The following is a 19406-nucleotide window of genomic DNA, read 5'->3' as shown; positions in this document are numbered from 1 at the left end:
TCCTCAATGCTGAAAAATACAAGCAGATGCTTATCCATCATGCCATACCATCAGGAAGGAGTGTGATTGGCCCCAAATTTATTCTGCAGCAGGACAGCAAGTCCAAACATGCAGCCAATGTCCTTATGAACTAAGTTCAGTGTAAAAAAGAACAAAGAGTCTTGGAAGTGATAGTTCGACCCCCACAGAGCCCTGATCTCAACATCAAGTCTGTTTAGGATTACATGAAAAGACAAGGGTTTGAGGCACCCTACATCCAAAGAAGATCTGTGGTTAGTTGTCCAAGAAGTTTGGAACAACTACCCGCCAAGTTCTTTCAAAAACTGTGTGCAAGTGTACTTGGAAGAATTGATGCAATTTTTAAAGGCAAAGGGTGATCACACCAAATATTAATTCGATTTGGATTTCTCCTCTGTTAATTTATTTTCCATTTTTGTCAATTGATAAAAATAAACTATTAACACTTCTATTTCTGAAAGCATTCTTAATTTACAGCATTTTTTTCACACCTACCTACAACTTTGGCACAGTACTGTATATTTGGATAATGCTAGTATAGGACCTACTATTTTTTTATTGATAACATCAAGCAAACCGAGATGTGTGGAAGTTTCTATTGATCATTCTAGAAGCAGATAAAAGACAAATATCTGACTTAGAGTTTTTGTCCTCTGATTACCCACTTAGTACTTATGATAGCATCTACTTTCCCCGATAGCTGCCAACATTTTTACAATTTTAAGTATTAGACTGCTTGAAGTGTTAATTTAAACACCACTGAAGATTTCTCCCTAATTTTTATTAAAGCATTTCAGTCATACGTAGCCAATATAATCCCCCATGAATCCAGATGTTCAAGCACTTAGGCCAGATATAGTATGTCTCCAGCATACATTGCTGTCTGTGTTTTACTGTGGTCTTTAGCTGCATGCTGTTTTAAACATTTCCTTTTATCCTCTCTCTGTCACCACGTCACTGTCTCTTTTGTCTACTGTTCTTCTCTGCTCCTATCTGATATGCTTCCTGCGTGTCTGTGTCTTGGCAACTGTGACTGTATCAACATAATTTTCTGTATTCTCCTCTTGTCTATCCCTCACTTGCCTTTTCCTGTATCGTTCTAATTTTTTTCTCAACCAAAGCTTCCCAACTTTTTGGTCGCCTAGTGACACACCTCTCTACAATCTGGAACCTTGTGATCCCCCACCTTTCGATGTGGCTCGTTTCCGTGGGCTGACTGCCTCCACACTGCTTGACCTTACATACCTAACAGGCATCCATGAAGACCCTGGAAAGGTCAGTGCCAAGCGACATGAAAAGAAGCACCGCCATGAATCAGAAGAGAAAGGAGAACAGGAGCAGAAGGGAGATCCTGAGAACACGGATCGGACAGCAGAGGAGAAGATTAGCAGCAATTTAACTTCAAAATCAGAAAATGAATCAATTGGTCTTTTGGGAGACAATGCAGCCACTGATCAGCAGCATAACCTTATCGATGGAAAGCGGAAAAGTCATGACCACATACCAAGAAGCCATGATATTGCCCAGTCTGAAATCAGGGCTGTACAACTGTCCTACATAAACTTGGGAGCCATGAAATCTCTTGGAGTGCTGCTTAGCTGCAGTAAATATGCAGAACTTTTACTTATCCCCAAAGTGTTGGCTGAAAATGGTCACAATTCAGACTGTGCCAGTTCTCCTGTGGTACATGAGGATGTTGAAATGAGAGCTGCCCTGCAGTTTCTGATGCGTCACATGGTGAAGAGGGCGGTTATGCGTTCACCCATAAAGAGAGCCCTGGGGTTGGCTGATCTCGAGAGAGCACAAGCAATGATTTACAAGTTGGTGGTTCATGGGCTTCTAGAAGAGCAGTTTGGTGGCAGGATAAGACAAGGTATTTATTGTATACTTTATATGTAACTGTAGTTTTTTTTTAGCTTCATCCATAAACCTAATTGTTGTGAGGTTGTTTTTACTTTCTCAACCAGTACACTTTGTACAAAACATCTGGTTTGACCTACAAGGATTCACGGTGATGTCAAGAGGTAATTTCTGTCCAGTGCCAGTGATTTTCTACTGCTTAGTGCTGCTATTACTTGGCCAGATTGTCAGATGATTTTTCACCTCAGTAGAGGGGTTTCTTTTTTTTTTTTTTATTTAGCAGCAGGGACAAAAAATGTATTATAGCTGAACCTTTATTACAGGACAACCGAGGGTCGACAGGATCCCTGTCAATCAGTATTACACCAAATGGAATGTCTGTGTTATTAAGCTGGAGCTACACATGTTATTTTTAGTAACTCATTTGAGCTTCTTAAATCAGTGGAGAAGAAATTGATTACAAAATAGAACAAAGGGCTCCTATCGAAAAAGCTGCAAAAGATGTACACAGTATCGTGCAATTGCATAATGCAGCAGTCATCTGCAATTGTATACTGCAGGATTCTACCTATTACTACTTGTGTAGCTAACTCCATAGGGAACCATTTTTTTAGTGATCAATCTGTACTCCTAGGGATTAATTGCAACTGGTAAATTTTAAGCAGGCCATAAACGAGTAGAAAACCGAATAAAGATTCTTGTCTAAGACAGATCATTTGATTTCTGCATTAATATTGTGCCCGCTGCAACATGCAATTTTCATGCTGCAATCAAGTGTCTGATCGAACCTGTTAGACTAAAAAAAAAAAAAAAAATGAACAGATTTCTAATCATTGAAAAGGAAATTGTGTGAAAAAATGACATTAAAATTAAATGTGAATGAGTGCAGGAAAGTAAGAGCTGAAAGGAAAAGGTTCACTGTCAAAGGTATTTCATATGTAACATTAAACATGTATGAATAGCAAGCAACAAGAGCAAGCTATGTGTATGCATGCAGTGGGGAACATACAAAATGTGCTTGCATTGTAATGAAAATGATTTGACACTTTATGTACTAATGCACTCCCAGTACCGGGAAACCACACGTCTGCTAATGGAAGGCTAGTACATAAGGTGCCATAGTGTCTACAAGCAGAGTGGAATACTCTGCGGTAAGAAAAGCATACTGTTGTCGTCCATGCGCTATGGTTTAAATAGACAAGGGGAGTGTAGAGAGGGAGTGTACAGTAGGGGAATGGATGAGGTCAAAATACATTGCATCCCTTCTGCAGATGGAAATAAGCTGTTTTTAGCAGGGCAAAATTTGAAACAATTATGGCAATTTTTATGAAAAACAAACCTTTTTGTTTTTTGTTCGACAGGACGTTCATTTTTCTACTCGTCTATGGCCTTCCTTAGTATCGTTATTAAGCTACTAAAAATCTCAAATATACCTTGCCTATTCAGGTAACTCCCGGCAAGTGGTTACATCTCCCCATAACAAAATATCAACATAGCCGTTGGGTAGCTTAGCCCTTAATGTATATTTGAAGCTAACTTGTCTTCCTATTATTTATATAATATATATACACACACACACACATTTCTAACGATCTGTATAACCACTATACTTTTGAAGCAACTTTCCACATTAGTAATTTCTATTTCTTTGTGGATTATCTCTATGGTCCAGATTTAGATCAGCAGGCAGAGGAAAGTGACCAAGTCCAGCAAGCCCAGACTCCGGTCACCACCAGCCCATCTGCTTCCAGCACCACATCCTTTATGAGCAGTTCCTTGGAGGACACCACCACTGCCACCACGCCAGTGACTGACACTGAGACTGTGCCAGCATCTGAATCCCCAGGAGTCATGCCACTTAGTTTGCTGAGGTACAGAAAGGGGCATTCCTTTCAGAGCAGGTTACCTTCATGTTAAGAGGATGCTATATATTCGTCCAGCAATTCTAGCTCATTTAATATAAACTTTTTTCTAAACTTTTTTGCTTTTTGTTTTTAAAGATAAAGAGCAGAAGATAAGAGGGTCATACTGTGATCAACACATTGCAGTCAGAAAAGCATAGTCTAGATCGTAGCCATATCTGGATTTAACATAATATTTAGTACTCTTGGATGTTCTTGTGCGTCGTCTAGTAAACCGTTTCCTAACACCTGCCTACTACCGCTGGTAAAACAGTTTTAAGTGCTTAAAAGGTAAACATAAAATAGGTTTGTAAGGCTTAGCAGTGCTGAGTGGTTTAAAGAACTCTTGGGTGCTAGGACTTTTTTTTTTTTTTTTTAGTCTCTAATAAATAGGTTGTAAATGCACACATTTTTTTTTCTTTGAATAATAAACATGCTCTACTTACCTGCTGTGTGCAGTGGTATTGCGCAGTGTAGGCCTTTAACTCCTCTTCTGGGGTTCCCCGCTGGTGCTTTCAGTGCCTCTGAGTGCCTCCATAGCAAGCTGTTTGCTATGGGGTAATTTGTGTGGGTGCACAATGACCCCATAGCAGCTTGAGCCAGATTGTGTGTAAGCCAGGTAAATAGGGGGGGGGGGCTGATATTGGGAGGTTTTTTTGCTTATGCATAGAATGCATTAAGGTAAAAAAAAACATATACCTTTTAGAACCACTTTAAGGTGATAACTTAGGAAATTGTATATCCTCGCTTGTCTTGGCAAAGATTTGACAACTGCAGAATAATGTGTGTCTTTTTTTGAAGGATAAGGAGTAAAGGGATTAATTCATATAATAGTCCATCCTTTTCTCCATAATCACAAAGATGCATAGACCAAGCCACACAATTGGGTTGATTTACTAAAGGCAAATCCACTCTGCACTACAAGTGCACTCGCTGTAGATCTGAGGGGAAGCTCTGCTGATTTCTATCATCCAATCCTGTGCAAGCAAAAATGCTGTTGTTTATTTTCCTTGCATGTCCCCCCTCCGATCTACAGCGACTGCACTTCCAAGTGCACTTGTAGTGCAGAGTGGATTTGCCTTTAGTGTATAAACCCCCATGTCTGTGTTTGGGATTATTTCCTATGTATCTCCTACTGAAAGTGAAGTTCTCAATTAATGATTTTAATTCTTTTTATACTTGTTTCTATAGGCAAATGTTTTCAAGCTACCCTACTACTACTGTTCTGCCCACCCGTCGTGCACAGACTCCACCAATCACATCGCTCCCCACATCACCTACAGAGGAAGTAGGAAGAAGACAGAGCCTCACATCTCCAGACTCTCAGCCATCGAGGCACACCAACCGTACAGGTGATATACTATTTGAGATAGTGTAGCTGGTGGATTTTTGGTCATTCCATGTTGATCTTCATATCTTCTGCATTGTAAGACTTCTTTTCCTAGGAAGAAACAAAGATCCTTCATTTATCATTGAACATGTTTTTCCACAACACTTTTATATCCTCAGAGCAGTCAAAGTTCACCTAAAGCCAAAACTTTATAAACCTAATTTATATTTTGCTTTCAGTGTCCCCTCTAGGGCCTTGAAGAGGGGAAATCCAGAATTCTGAGTTTTCACCAGAACAAGTAGAAAGATTTGCAAATATTGACACTTGTTCCCGTGACTGCTGTCTTAAGAGGGGATTGGTCACTTCTTGTGTCAACGAGTGTCTTGATTAGGGCACAAATGGCGGAAAAAAATACCCGACTGGTTTTTAACAGTTCTCTACTTTATCCAAATAAAAAAAAAATAAAAAAATAAAAAGCTATTTAGCTTTCAATATTTTAACTTTGTCTGTTGTGCATGTTGGTCTTATCTTGAAAACCGTTTAGTTAAAGTGGTTTTAAAGTCAGAAGGTTTTGTTATCTTAATGCATTCTATGCATTAAGATAAAAAAACACCGGTGTGCAGCAGCCCCCCTAAAACGTACCTGAGCCCCATCTCGATGCAGCGATGTTGCAGGGGAGTCTCGGCTGTCCGGAACTCCCCTCCTCATTGGCTGAGACAGCAGCGTGGTGCCATTGGCTACGGCTGCTGTCAAAGTCAGAGAGCCAATAAGGGGAGAGAGGAGGTGGGGCCAAGGCGCAGCTCCTTGTCTGAATGGACTCACAGAGCAGCAAGCTGCTTGCTGTAAGGGCACTCGGCAGGAGGGAGGAACATGAGAAGAGGAATATCTGAGCTGCCAGGTAAGTATGACATGTTTTCTATTTTTAAACGAAAAAAAACTTTAATAATTGTTTTTAAGCATGTGCTTAACGTAATCTGGTATCTATTACTGTCACTTAATCTCTTATGATACAGATTAGTGCATTTTATTTGCAATGTAGTGGAAAAAAGGAACTCTTTGAGTGATTTGTCTACCAAATGTTTTGGACATTGTCAGAGGGGGTACAGATCCCTGTGACAACCAGGCGTGTCCACTGCTGCTCCGTTTACTTCTGGGAATAAAGAGAAATGCCCAGGTACTCAGCCCTGTTGTCTGGTGGTGGGAAGAGAGTACCTACCCCTGTGTGTGCTTCAAATCATAACTTGAAGATTACATAGGTGTCTTCTCTTTGTTCCTGATAGCTGAACACAATGAAAGGAGAGTGAAAGGAAGATGAGTTTGTGCAGCTTAGCAGTTAGGTGAATGTGTTGATATGTCCTACATGGACAGAGCACAGGCTCACTGTAAATTATGAATCACTACACTTTATACTTTGAGTATCACATTATGGCTCATTTAAAGTAGAACTGTAGGCACTTTTTTTTTTTTATTTTGGATAGAGTAAAGGAGGTTTTTTTTTGCCATCTGTGTCCCATTGGGGAGTTTTCCCTTCACTTCCTGTCCCATAGCCAAACAGGAAGTGAGAGGAAATCCCTGCAAATTAAGGGAAATCCTTAGGGTTCCCCCAGGTAACCAGGACTATTGTGTCCCCATTAGAAGATTTCCCCTCTATTACTTCTCTTGGGACAACCCAAAATTAGTGATTTCCTTTCACTTTCAATGATAATGGTAAACAGGAGAAATGGAGAGGGTGAATCTCCTTAACAAGGGCACAGCTTACAAATGTTCTAATCCCTCTCCACTCTATACACTCTATCTAAAACTAAAAAAAGTTTTGCCTTTAGTTATACTTTAACTGTCTATAATGTAAGGATATTTGGATGCCCTGAATTTTAAAGAATCTCCGCAAGGATTGCTTAACAAATACAGACATGGCTGATACACAATAATTATATTTACACCATAATGTGGCCTCAATCAACTTTTTGCCTGTCAACTCATTTGTAGATCCAGAAGCTGATGTATAGCAGCAAGGTAATTCAAAGAGAAGTGAATAAGCTGAAAATGAGCTACCTGTCAGATTTCCTTGTTTTTGTTTCATAGTGAGTGAAACACAAGGCCTAAATAGTGACTGTCTGATAATTAACCCTACCAAATGCCTTATGCCTTAGTGGTATCATTATTCCCTGTGAATATATGATCTTCAGTACACTTGTCTTAAGTACACAACTTTGTTCAAGAATCGTAACAAAAGTGATCATTCCAACTGCTCTTTTATATTTATATATATATATATATATATATATATATATATATATATATATATAATTTTTTTTTTTTTTGTGTGCAAAATATATAGTATGCTTATATTTTAACAATTTTAATTTCTGTTTGTACTGTATTCCTCTTTTTTTTTTTTTTTTATATTTTTTTTTTTTTATATTTGTCAACATAGCTTTGTCGGACCCCAGCAGCCGCCTATCCACATCCCCTCCCCCTCCTGCTGTGGTTGTACCTCTTCTAGAAATGGGATTCTCCATCCGACAGATCAAAAAAGCCATGGAAGCTACTGGTAATTGTTTTTTTCTGCCTCAAATCTGTTACCCACGGCAGACCACGCTTTGTCTGCAAGATCTGATTAGCAAGCCATCACCAGGACACACACAGGATACTTTTAAAATGTGTTATTGCATAATTAAAGGTTATCATTATGTCAAAATTACTGTTAAAAAAATAAGGGACATAAAATGTCTAAAGTGTGATCAGATGTTTTTCAAAGACAGACCTATATTTACAATATATGTAAATATGAACCCCGTTCTTAGTTACACTGTTGGTTGCTGACTCTGATGTTTGTTCATGCAGGTTTTTTATCATTTTCTATTGTGTTCTCTGCACATGGTAACCTTCTAGGTGCAAGAGAGGCTGACCCTCAGAACATCACTGTACTGGCCATGTGGATGATAGAACATCCAGATGACGAAGAGAGATATTCAGGGAGGCCCAATGAGCCGTGCCAAGGAGGTGCTGTGTCAGGAGTTGGGGGTAAATCTAGCGATGTGGTTTTCACAGGAGATATTTCCTCCACTGACACCCCAGAGCTGGAAGAGTGCTTTTGTGAAAGGTACGTACAGGATATTTAACGACTCAAGGCCCGAAAAGCCTCTAGCTCATAAAAACAATATGCTCTATTTATTGCTTTCTGAATAAAGACACGTTTCCCACTCTTCTAGTGCAGTATTATATTTACTACCCTGACCATAAGTGTAGCTAAAGACTTGAAGGCTCCAATCCATGTTTTGGACTGTCTGCACTTTGCACTTTACTGAAGCGGAGTTCCTGCTGTTTTTGTGTTTAATAAAAGTCAGCAGCTACAAAAAGTGTAGCTGCTGACTTTTAATAAACACACTCATCTATCCCACAATTCAGCAATGTGGCTGCCCAAACCCTTGGTTCTCCCCTCTCCCCTCCCTGGCGCCAGCATTAAAAGTGTGGGCACCCGGCTGTGACAGCTTGCGGCTTCACAGCCGGGTGCACACTGCGCAGGCTTGTGACATGTCCCAGGAGATTGGAGGGAGGGAGAGAGGAGAACTTCCGCTTGGATTGCCTAGGCGGAAGTCTGAGCCGTTACCTGTCAAAACTAGGTTCCCTAATGTGGCATGGGGGAGGGAGGAGGAGAAGTGTTTAAGGAGGAACTTCCCCTTTTGAGTGGAGCTCCACTTTTAAGGTAACTACAGTAGTTAAAACTACAATTCTCTGCACTTAGTTGTGTGGTATGTCTAAAGCATTGCCATACACTGTTAGAAAATCGTTAGACAAAACCGGATTTCTCAAGATCTGTCGAACGTGCAAGTGATAACCTCTAATTAACTACATATTATTGATCAATAACATAAACTGTTCATGTTTCATCAAATGATTACGCGATCCGGGGCTATATTTTAACATGCGCATGCGCTGTAGATTTTCTTAAACTGTTTTTGATCAATTCCACTACTAATGTTTACTAAATCGATTGTTTAGACTCAAAAACCATTTCTCTTTTGTCCACTGACAGACGTAGCTGCTGCTTTAAATCATAGACAGATGGGTAATAAGCCCCTCCCACTAGGAGTGACCAGGTAGAGCCAAAGGCTTTGACACGCCCAGGGGGGCGGGTCCCTGGGTTATTACCTCCTGGCCTCACTGTTGCATCTTTAGTTTTAGCTGCCTGGTCTTAGGAGTGGCCACACAGCTCCCTGCTGGGACCTTTTGTCCTAGCTCTGTTTTAAACGTCTTAAAGGCCAAGCGGACTCATCTGTGACATTGGAACGGGATTTAGAGGTGACCATTCACACTCTGAAGCAGTTTGGTTGGAATCTCAACCTTTAGAAATCAGCCCCGGTTCCAACAACCAGACTGGAGTATCTAGGGATGATCCTAGATTCAGCTTCGGCAAAGGTATTTCTACCTCCTCTGAAGTTACAGAAGTTAAGGGAAGCGATTCTGTTGCTGCTGGCTTGCGACCTGGTGTCTCTCAGGTCATCTTTGCACACAAGACTTTTGCAACAGGAGATCCTTGTCAAATGGGACAAGGATCCTCTATCCCAGTCTCATTCATTTGAGTCAGAGATCCAAGGACTTCCTGAATTGGTGGCTCAGCTCTCCGAATCTTCTCCACGGAAAATCCTTCCTTCCAGTGTTCTGGACGGTGGTGAGTGCTGGGCACCCTGAATGTTCAAAGGACCTGGATGTTGGAAGAGGCCAAGCTCCCGATCAACGTTCCGGAACTAAGAGCAATCAAGTTGAGCCTGTTCCACTGGACGGACAATCTCAAGGGGTGTTCTGTCCGAGTCCAGTCTGACATTGTCACGGCCTTGGCCTATGTCAATCATCAAGGGGGCACCAGGAGTGCCCTGGCAGCTCTGGAGGTAGCCGAGATCCTGCGCTGGGCAGAGGACTACGTCCCAGCCCTATCCACCGTGTACATTCCAGGCGTAGACAATTGGCAGGCGCACTACCTGAGTCGTCAAACCCTGGATCAGGGAGAGTGGTCCCTGCATCCACTAGTGTTCCACCAGCTGTGTCTTTGGTGGGGGGACCCCAGATGTGGACCTGTTCGCCTCCAGACAAAAACGAAAAGTTTCAAAGTTTGTGGCTCGGTCCAGAGATCCTCTGGCCGATGCAGTAGACGCCCTGGTGGCTCCCTGGAGCCAGTGCGGGCTAATTTATGCACTCTCTCCCCTGAAACATTTATCTCACCTGCTATGCAGGGTCGAGTTGGAGGGGATTCCGGTAATTCTGGTGGCTCCAGATTGGCCCCTGGAGATCCTGGTATGCCGACGTGATTCGGCTGAAGGTCACAGGTCCGCGGACAATGCCTCTCCGGGAAGACCTTCTGTCTCAGGGTCCGATCTTCCATCCTGCTTTACTCTCACTGGCTTTATTGGCTTTAAAGGACAGGGGTCTATCCGATTCTGTGATCCCTACCTTACTCAAGGCTAGGAAGTCCACTCCTCGGAAGATTTATCATCGTACATGGAAAGCGTACATTGCTTGGTGCGAATCGCTGAAGCTGCATCCTAGATCCTTTGCTATCAGCAGGATCCTGACCTTTCTACAGAAAGGGGTTGACCAACGTTTGGCGTTGGGCACTCTTAAGTGTCAGATCTTGGCCTTGGCTGTGTACTTCCAACGCCCTTTGGCTACTCACTCTTTGATTCATATGTTTCTTCAGGGGTTCGCCATTTAGCTCCCCCCAGGAGGTCTCCGTTACCTCAATTTGGTTCTATCGGTTCTTCAGAAATCTCCTTTCGAGAACATAAGACACATTTCCTTGCTCGCCTTGTCGCAGAAAGTTGCCTTTTTTTGATGGCTATCACCTCTGCGCGCAGGGTTTCTGAACTAGCGGCGCTATCTTGCCGCTCTCCTTATCTGGTAATACACAGGGATAAGGTAGTGTTACGGCCGTTGTTTCTTCCTAAGGTGGTTTCAGACTTCCATCTGAACTAAGACATAGTGCTTCCCTCACTCTGTCCCAAACCTTCACATCCTAAGGAAATTGCCTTGCATTGCTTGGATTTGGTTCGGGTGATACAGGTGTATCTGGAGACTACTGAGTCCTTTCATAAGTCGGACTCAGGCTGCGTCTGCGGACTCAGGCTGCGTCTAAGGGTCAGGCTGCGTCTGCGGCGACCATCTCTCGATGGATCAGACAGACGGTGGTGAAGGCGTATTCTCTTAAGGGCAAAATTCCTCCTTTCCCTGTCACGGCTCACTCTACGTGGGCTTTCCGCCATCAGGCGTCAGTAAAGCAGGTTTGCAAGGCGGCCACTTGGTCGTCTGTACATATGTTCACCAAGTTTTACAGAGTGGATGTGTTTGCATCCTCGGATGCGTCCTTTGGCTGCAAGGTTTTGCAGGCCGCCATTTAAGGAGCAGTCTACTTTTCCTTCTCCTTTATGATTTTGTTACAATTGGGCCCCAGTTGTTGCTTGTTGGGCTCCATGTTATATAGTTGGCTATGTTAGCCGTGGTAATTGCATTTTTTTAAGTTTGTCCTTTCCCCACCCCTCAGTGGTTACTGCTTTTGGATGTCCCATCCGTTTATGATTTAAAGCAGCAGCTACGTCTGTTGGTGGACGAATGAGAAAATGGGATTTTTTACTTACCGTAAAATCCATTTCTCTGAGTCCACCGAAGGACGTAACTCCTACCCCTCTTTTCTCTGAAGAGTTGGGTTTTGGTTGTTGTTCACTGCTTGCAACTAAACTGAAGATGCAACGGTGAGGCCAGGGGTAATAACCCAGGGACCCCGCCCCCCTGGGCGTGTCAAAGCCTATGGCTCTACCTGATTACTCCTAGTGGGAGGGGTTTATTACCCATCCATCTATGATTTAAAGCAGCAGCTATGTCCGTCGTTGGAGAAATTGATTTTACGGTAAGTAAAAAAATCAAATTTTTCTAACCATGTATGGCCAGTTTAATGAATGAGATTCCATGTCAGTGTATTCTGCAGAGCTGTAAGTTTAAAGAGACCATGTAAAAAATAGGAATATGGAAGATGTTGTTGCTAATGTGGTGAGTCACTGACCTTGAACAAATACGAAGGCTAGGAGTTTAGAATTTTTAGACTTAATTTGCTGAATGCTTGTTTGTCTTTGACCCATTAGGTAGTAAAACATGGTCAAGTTGACAGCTCTAGAAGGTACACCTGGAAAACAAGTCAGCAATTGCCCTTCCTATACCTCTGTGTTTAAAAATGAGTTTTAAAATGAGTTTTAACCATATATATATATAGTCTACTCCTTCTATGAAGCAATAAAGTGTTGTGTTGTCACAGCTGCAAGTGCAGCCTCTACCCCACTTATCAGATTGGGTCAGTTCAGGAATCCTACCTGCTATAGAGAGTTAGCACAGATGGAAAGCATCTCCATTTTGTGTGGTGAAATAGAAATGGTTGCACAGGTGTTGCATGCTTACCACTACATAATTTATTCTGGTTGCCTAACACATTGGAAACAATCTGTGGGGCAGCATTTTACATTGGCTAATTTACTAGTGAAGAATGTTTAAAACCAGTTCCCTTTGTTATTAATCAACATGTGGATTCATATCTATATTAACTTCAATTTATAGCCCAGACAGCATGGAACAGGCAGAAAATGCAGGAGCCAGCAGTGGACATCAGACTAGAGGGAGGTCTACAGTTACCAAAAGACAGAAGTTTGATCTGGCAGCAAGGACGTTGTTGGCAAGGGCAGGTCTGTTATTGCATATTGGGCCTATTGGCTATTATTTATTTGAGGTATTTATATAGCACTAACCATGTACACACTAAGCCACTGTGCTATATGTATTATCAATAGGAGGGTGGACAGAATAACTTGCATGAGAGTACTAATGCTTTCTCCTGGTTATTTGAACAGTAGCAGTAGTAACAAGCTGCTGGATTGCTTTTACAAACAGCGGGAGGTTACAAACCCTCTCCCCTCCCTCCCCCCCTCCTGGCAGCTTCTACAGCTTAACCGGGATCTCCCGTCCCATCGGCTGATCACAGAGCCGAACAAAGACTGGATTGGCTTTGTTCAGCTCTGATATAGTAACCAGGAGGCGATGACCTTACATCACTTCCGGTTTCCCGGGAATGTAAACAAAAATTAAAAGCATTTGATCACACCAATCCTGGGGTGATCAAACGCTTGTAATGGCAGGGGAGGGATCTGGTGTCTTATAGACCCCAGATCTCTCAATAAAGAGCACCTGTCACCTGCCTATTGGGATGTTGACATTTCTTGTGACAGCAATAAGTGATAAAAGTTTGCAGTGTAAAAATATGTAAAGTGCTATCCCCTCCCCCCCCCCCCCTCGTGCTCACACGCAAAGGCAAACGCAGCCTTCAGTCATGCACGCAAACATCAATCGTCCCACACAGGTGAGGTATCACTGTGAATATCAGAGCATGGGCACTAATTTGAACACCAGACCTCCTGTGTACACCTAATCTGCCAACCTGTAAAGGCTTTTAAAGTGTTACCTATGGATAGTAAATTTACATAGTTTGTCGCCGGTGTACAGGTATGCACAATTTTAAAGTGTGACATGTTTGATGTCTATTTATTCAGCGTAAAATTATCTTTTATATTTTACTAAAAGTTGGGTGATGTATTGTGTTTCTTTTTTATTTGGATTAAAATTCAGAAAAGTGTATGTTTTCCTGAAAAATTGCGTTTGAAAAACCACTGCACATATACCGTGTGATATAAACAATTTCAAAACCCACTAATTTATTCTTTAGGGCCTCTGCTTTAGAAAAGTTATATTGTTTGGGAGATCTGAGAAATTTTCTAGCAAAAAATACTGATTTTTACAGGTAAACAAAAAGTTTCAGAAAAGGCCTGAGGGTCAAGTGGTTAAGATGTACTCTATTTACCGCAAGCAAATTATTTTGTCGATAGTTGAGGAATTTTGGTCTTTAAAAAAATTCAATAGAATGCACAAGTTAAAATATTGCTAACTTATAGTGATACTAAACCCAGAACCTGCATTTACTATATCTGGTCTCCCACAGTACACAGAACAAGGAAATGCAATTATTTTAGTAAATATAAACCTATAAATATTTTTTCTCATCAGCAGTATATAGCAGCCTTGGGACTTCTATCAGTTCCTAGTAAAGCTTGTAGGAGGAGTTTTCATTCTTCCCTAATATTCTGTCTGGATATGTCTGTGCCTTCTGCTGATCACATGCACTCTCCCAAGTAAAAAAAAAAAACTCTCTAGCAATACACACCACACTAAGCATGTGCAGCCAGTCCCCTGGCTCTGTAAATATCATCAGGTTATTTTTTGGAGACAGTGAAAGAAGAAGAGGAGGATCAGAGAGACATGATCAGCCTTTATACGCCATGCAAAGGAATAACCCCTTAGGTTCCACAGTGAGTAGAACAAGCATGCTTTACTGCATATACAGACTGATTTTACTTTTGTGGGTTTAGTAACACTTTAAGGTTGCTGATTACTTCAATTAGATGTCTACGAAGGACAGGGACAGGAGCTCTGAGATTAACATTTTATGAGAAAGGCTTATAGTGGTTAGATGCCCATGTCTACACCTAATCAATATGTGTGGGATTTGAAAATTGATAGGGCAGTCATTGCCCTATGATGTGGTTGGAGTGATTAAAAACTATACTTTATCCACCCACCTCCTTTAATTATGTTTCCAGTTCTGCACATATTTTTCTGAGACTTTTATAACCCTAAACTCTTCTTCTTTTTGCAACTTTTTTTCTGGTCAGCTGGTTTGTACCGCACCGTCCAAGCTCATCGGAACCAAGGTCGGAGAGATGGTGTGTCCCTGCAGCAGGAACCTGGAGCCTTGTATGACCTAAATCTGGATGAGGAGCTGGAGATTGATCTTGATGATGAAGCCATGGAGGCAATGTTCGGACAGGAGTTAGCCAGCGATAATGATATTCTGGGAATGTGGATCCCAGAGGTACTGGACTGGCCAACATGGGTGTGTGACAGCAGCTGGAGCTGCTTCCATCTCTGCTCTAATCCCTCACCCCTTGCTTTACTCCCCAGCATGAGATGAAGAGCATCGATGCATGCAGCTTCCAGCTAGATAATTTAATGCTATTTATCAGCCCGATCTATATTAGTACAAGCAATAATACTCATACTAATATTTATGGGCTTTATTATAAACCACAGCATTGGTTCCATGAACTGTAATAAAAATAAAATACTATCTACTTTATGAGCATAGTAAGCAGCATTTATCCTACTCTCAGCATGTCAGTTAACGTAACCCTTTTCTTGTATGTATTTTAGTATTGTGTATGTCATGCAAAATGCTGCTTAATCTCAGACCTAGTAATGTGCATGTTCTGCTGAACTATTCCCAACCTTGTGTCTTGAGCTGTGGTTTTCACGCTCATGATTGAAATTTTATGTTTCTTTTACAGCATGTGTGTGAAACAGATGAACGAGAGGAGGTCGTTATCTGTGAGCTATGTGAGGCAAGTGTGCTCAGTTTCAATCAACACATGAAGAGGTACCACCCAGGCTGTGGACATAGTGCCAACCGCCAGGGGTATCGCAGCAATGGCTCATATGTTGATGGCTGGTTCGGTGGGGAATGTGGCAGCGGGAATCCCTATTACCTGTTATGTGGCAGCTGCCGTGAGAAGTACCTAAGCCTGAAGAGCAAGCGCAAGGCAACTGCTTCAGAAAAGTGAGTTTCTAAACTGCTAGATTTCCCTTCCATATTGTGCACTATACTGTCCTTAAAGGGGATCTTTGATCATTAGTTACACCTGACACAAATCTGTAGGTTACATGTCACCATAACCAAATCACATTATAATTGTGAGTAAAAAAGTTCCTCTGCTTTGGTCATAAATGGAAAAAAACTTGCTTACGATCCCAGCCCAGACAGCTTGGATCGTATAATTTCTAGCTACCAATCAATACTACAATAATTACACTAACTATGTAACTGTACAATTAAAATAAATAAATAATAGACCCTAGTTCATCATTATTACAAAAGGAACATTGTATTAGGGAACTAATAAGTAAAAGTGGACACCTCCAGTGCAAACTGTTTGTTTTTAATCAGAGTAATTGAAATAACTGCTGTTTTTTAGGGCCATATAACACTAGCGATACTGTGGCTGGCAAATTCTGCAGTGTTTCATCCAGCAAGGAAAGACACCATAGGAACAGTTAAGTGCTCTCCTTAGCAATTTTGTTGCTGAAGGGTTACTGCCAGGGATGGGATCACTAAAGTGACATGGCCCTAATTCCGGAGTTTGGTGAGATTTCCTGTTGCTTCTCCTCCTCCTGGCTAAATTCCAAAGTTCTCGGACTTCTGTTTCCTTTGTTTTCCAGTCCTCATACTACATGCCCCATGATCCCATGATCCTTTGAGCCTCTGTAGTTTCAGGGCGGGCTATGAGAGTCACTTGTACCAGTTCTGGGAGTTAATGTGGGTGGGTCCTAGGGTTACTGTGGGTGCTTTTGGGCCTTCATGTGGGTGGTGAAAGGTGTAAATGGGTTATACCCCCTCCTGTAACATTCTTGTTTTGCAAAAAAATAAGGGCTTCCTGCAAGACTACAGAGGAAGGGCTGTGGGAGGTTATTATGAAGGGGTTTCCTTCATTTGTAAATTAATCACTTCTGAGGTCTGGGCTCTGGGAGGCCGAGATCTGAGGGTTGGGACTCTCCCTGTTTACACTGGTCAGCATATTTAACTGGGAAGGATTGAATTCTAATTGTGATCCATGTAATCCTTCCCAGCAGAACATACTTTATATGAAGGGATTTCCTTTTTCAATAATGCTGTGATTTATGAGGCAGGACTTCCTACTCTTCCTCTAGGTGTGACTGGGCAGCATTGAATTCTAATTAGGATGTATTCAATTCCACCCATCATCAGACCTGTGAAAGAAGTTACATTATTTGCAGAATCTGAAAGACTACAAAGAGGTGTGTTATAGACTCTGGTCACTCCAGGAAGTGGCTGTGGAAGGGACAGAGTCTATCAGCAGTATATACAAAGTGTCACATGATAAAAAGCAAGAACTAAACCCAGAATATCAAGGGATCTGCAGATAACAGAGCAACATGGTACAGAGGTATGCCCTATGCTGAGATTGATCATTCCATTCAGTTCTAGTGAAAAGAAAGTTGGAGTTCAGCTTTAAGAAGTCCCAAATAAACAATTTTCATAAATAACTGTGTGGCCACTCGGTGGGCTGTAATATACTTGTAGTAGCATTAGCTAGTTAGTAAGCAGTGCTGGGTTCCAATAGCAGTATGGGTGATATGCTTTAATACAGGGCTCCACAAAAACCAGGCGCTCAAGTCGCAATGGTGACTGGAAACTGCATCCTGGCGCATGGGCTTTACTGCAGCAGCGGTCTGAATTCCTCCCATGTGCCCCCCCTTGCGGGAGCGCATACTAAGGTTTAAGTGGCCGGTGATTGAGGCCGCGTCTAATGGCCTGCTGGAGTGGTATGCACTCTCCTTTGTGCGAACCGGCCCCCTCCTCTGGTGGGCAGTGTTGCGGTGAGCGCGGGTGAGGGCTTCCCCGCCTCCGACCTCTCTTTCCCAGGTTGATAGCTGGGGTTGAGGTTGCAGGCTTGATCTGTCGCCCTTTCCTTACCGCTGCTTAGTGGATGGGGAGTGCCACCTCATCAGCGCCTCCTAATCAGTGTCCCCTCATTGGTGCCTCCTATTAGTACCACCTCATCAATGCCCATCAGTGCCACATCATTGGTGCAGCCTATCCGTCCCCATTGGTGCAGCCTATCCGCGCCCATCGGTGCAGTCTCATGAGTGCAGGAGAAAAATGACTCATTTGCAAAATTTTATAATAAACAATTTATTTGTTTTTTGGTCTTTTTTCACTTGGCATCAGGCGTGAGCAGTTGTTGTTGCCCGATGCCCCAGACATGCAGTTCTGGGTGCTGGGCAATTGATTTAAAAAAAACTTGTTCCTTACTTTTATATCTGGCTCCTAGATTCTAAACAAATTTGTCAAGCTCTGCTTTAATACAAACCTGTAGTAGAGTACGTTACCAGAGTAAATACTCTGTGGAATCCAGACTTCACTCCCAGAGATATATCCACCACTGGTATCTTCACCATCCAACATGCCAGCAACCGGAATGCTAAATCTTAGTTTGCTTTCTCCTATGGCATTCTTCCCTTGGTACCCAAGCCAGCTCAATGGCTGCTCCCTCTCTAGCGATTATGATTCTGTGGCAATTTAGTCCTTGAGGAAGCAACTTTTATAAGGAAAAGTAGTTGTTGCATTTTGGTGATTTAGGTGGCAGTGTGACATGCCCTAGTTATCACAGGATTGGAAGGCATTCATCTGATATCTTTAGGAGATCATTTAACACGATCATATTGGATGCATTTTCTACTAGGTATATGGAAATAAACTTTTTAGAAACTTTCTTTGCGCTTTTACACACTACATGTTTAGATATACATTTGGGGTACATTTGGGTGATACCCTCACTATAAAGTATCACAGCAGAAGTGTAGTAGGGTAAAGCTGGATACACACCATCCAACTTTTGTGGTTAGATTTCCTTCAAATTTACCTTTTCTATGTAGTGCAAGGGCCTGCCAGATTGCATACAAATTGAAAGTGTTTAGGTTTGACCTCATATTATCTGGTTTTGGTAAGTCTAAAGGAAAAAGTCTTCAGAAAATCTTATAGTGTGTATGGCCCATTAGGTTATTGATGAAAATACTTTATGCTTCAGGTACAAAGGACATGCCCCTGATTTAATTGGCAAGCAAGACAGCGTGTATGAAGGTAAATAAAAATTGTATTTATGTTAAACACAAAGAGTCCGTAACCTGTCGTAGGATATATGTTGAATATTATGACGTAGTTATATGCTTTTACTGTTGATTGTAACCTGTCATTAATCTAAATACAGAAGACTGGGACATGTTGGATGTTGATGAGGATGAGAAACTCACTGGAGAGGAAGAGTTTGAACTACTAGCTGGACCCCTTGGCCTCAATGACCGTAGGATTGTACCTGAACCAGTGCAGTTTCCTGACAGTGACCCGCTAGGGGCTTCTGTAGCCATGGTAACAGCCACCAACAGCATGGAGGAAACACTAATGCAAATAGGTACCTTGGGATATGGGTTGTAATCACCTTTTATTTTTCCAATAGGAAGCAGGCATAGTTCTTGATGGGTGCTGTCTGTGCTTTGGTGAAAATTTTAGTGTCCAAAAAAATTTAGGTGCTGGTGTCCTCCGCTTTTACTGTTGCCACTTATTTATTTCTCATTTCCCT

General features: G+C 42.0%; 1 protein-coding gene across 2 annotated transcripts in view; it reads left to right on the top strand.

Annotated features, from left to right (window-relative positions):
• HERC1 (HECT and RLD domain containing E3 ubiquitin protein ligase family member 1) overlaps positions 1-19406 on the top strand; it is a 212322-nt gene that overhangs the window by 116742 nt on the left and 76174 nt on the right. The window contains exons 38-47 of one of the 2 annotated variants that reach the window (XM_082255125.1): positions 1140-1891; positions 3551-3749; positions 4971-5131; positions 7544-7660; positions 8002-8212; positions 12706-12830; positions 14868-15067; positions 15540-15808; positions 18858-18910; positions 19038-19238. In XM_082255125.1, coding sequence (XP_082111251.1) covers positions 1140-1891; positions 3551-3749; positions 4971-5131; positions 7544-7660; positions 8002-8212; positions 12706-12830; positions 14868-15067; positions 15540-15808; positions 18858-18910; positions 19038-19238 — 2288 coding nt within the window. Of the gene's footprint in view, positions 1-1139; positions 1892-3550; positions 3750-4970; positions 5132-7543; positions 7661-8001; positions 8213-12705; positions 12831-14867; positions 15089-15539; positions 15809-18857; positions 18911-19037; positions 19239-19406 lie in introns of both variants that reach the window. The other variant, XM_082255124.1, reaches the window with a different exon arrangement.

This window comes from Pelophylax lessonae (genome assembly GCF_965119305.1).
Source record: "Pelophylax lessonae genome assembly, chromosome: 4".
NCBI lineage: Eukaryota > Metazoa > Chordata > Amphibia > Anura > Ranidae > Pelophylax > Pelophylax lessonae.
The sequence above is the reverse complement of the archived record's forward strand: the minus strand, read 5'-3'. Positions and strand labels throughout refer to the sequence as shown.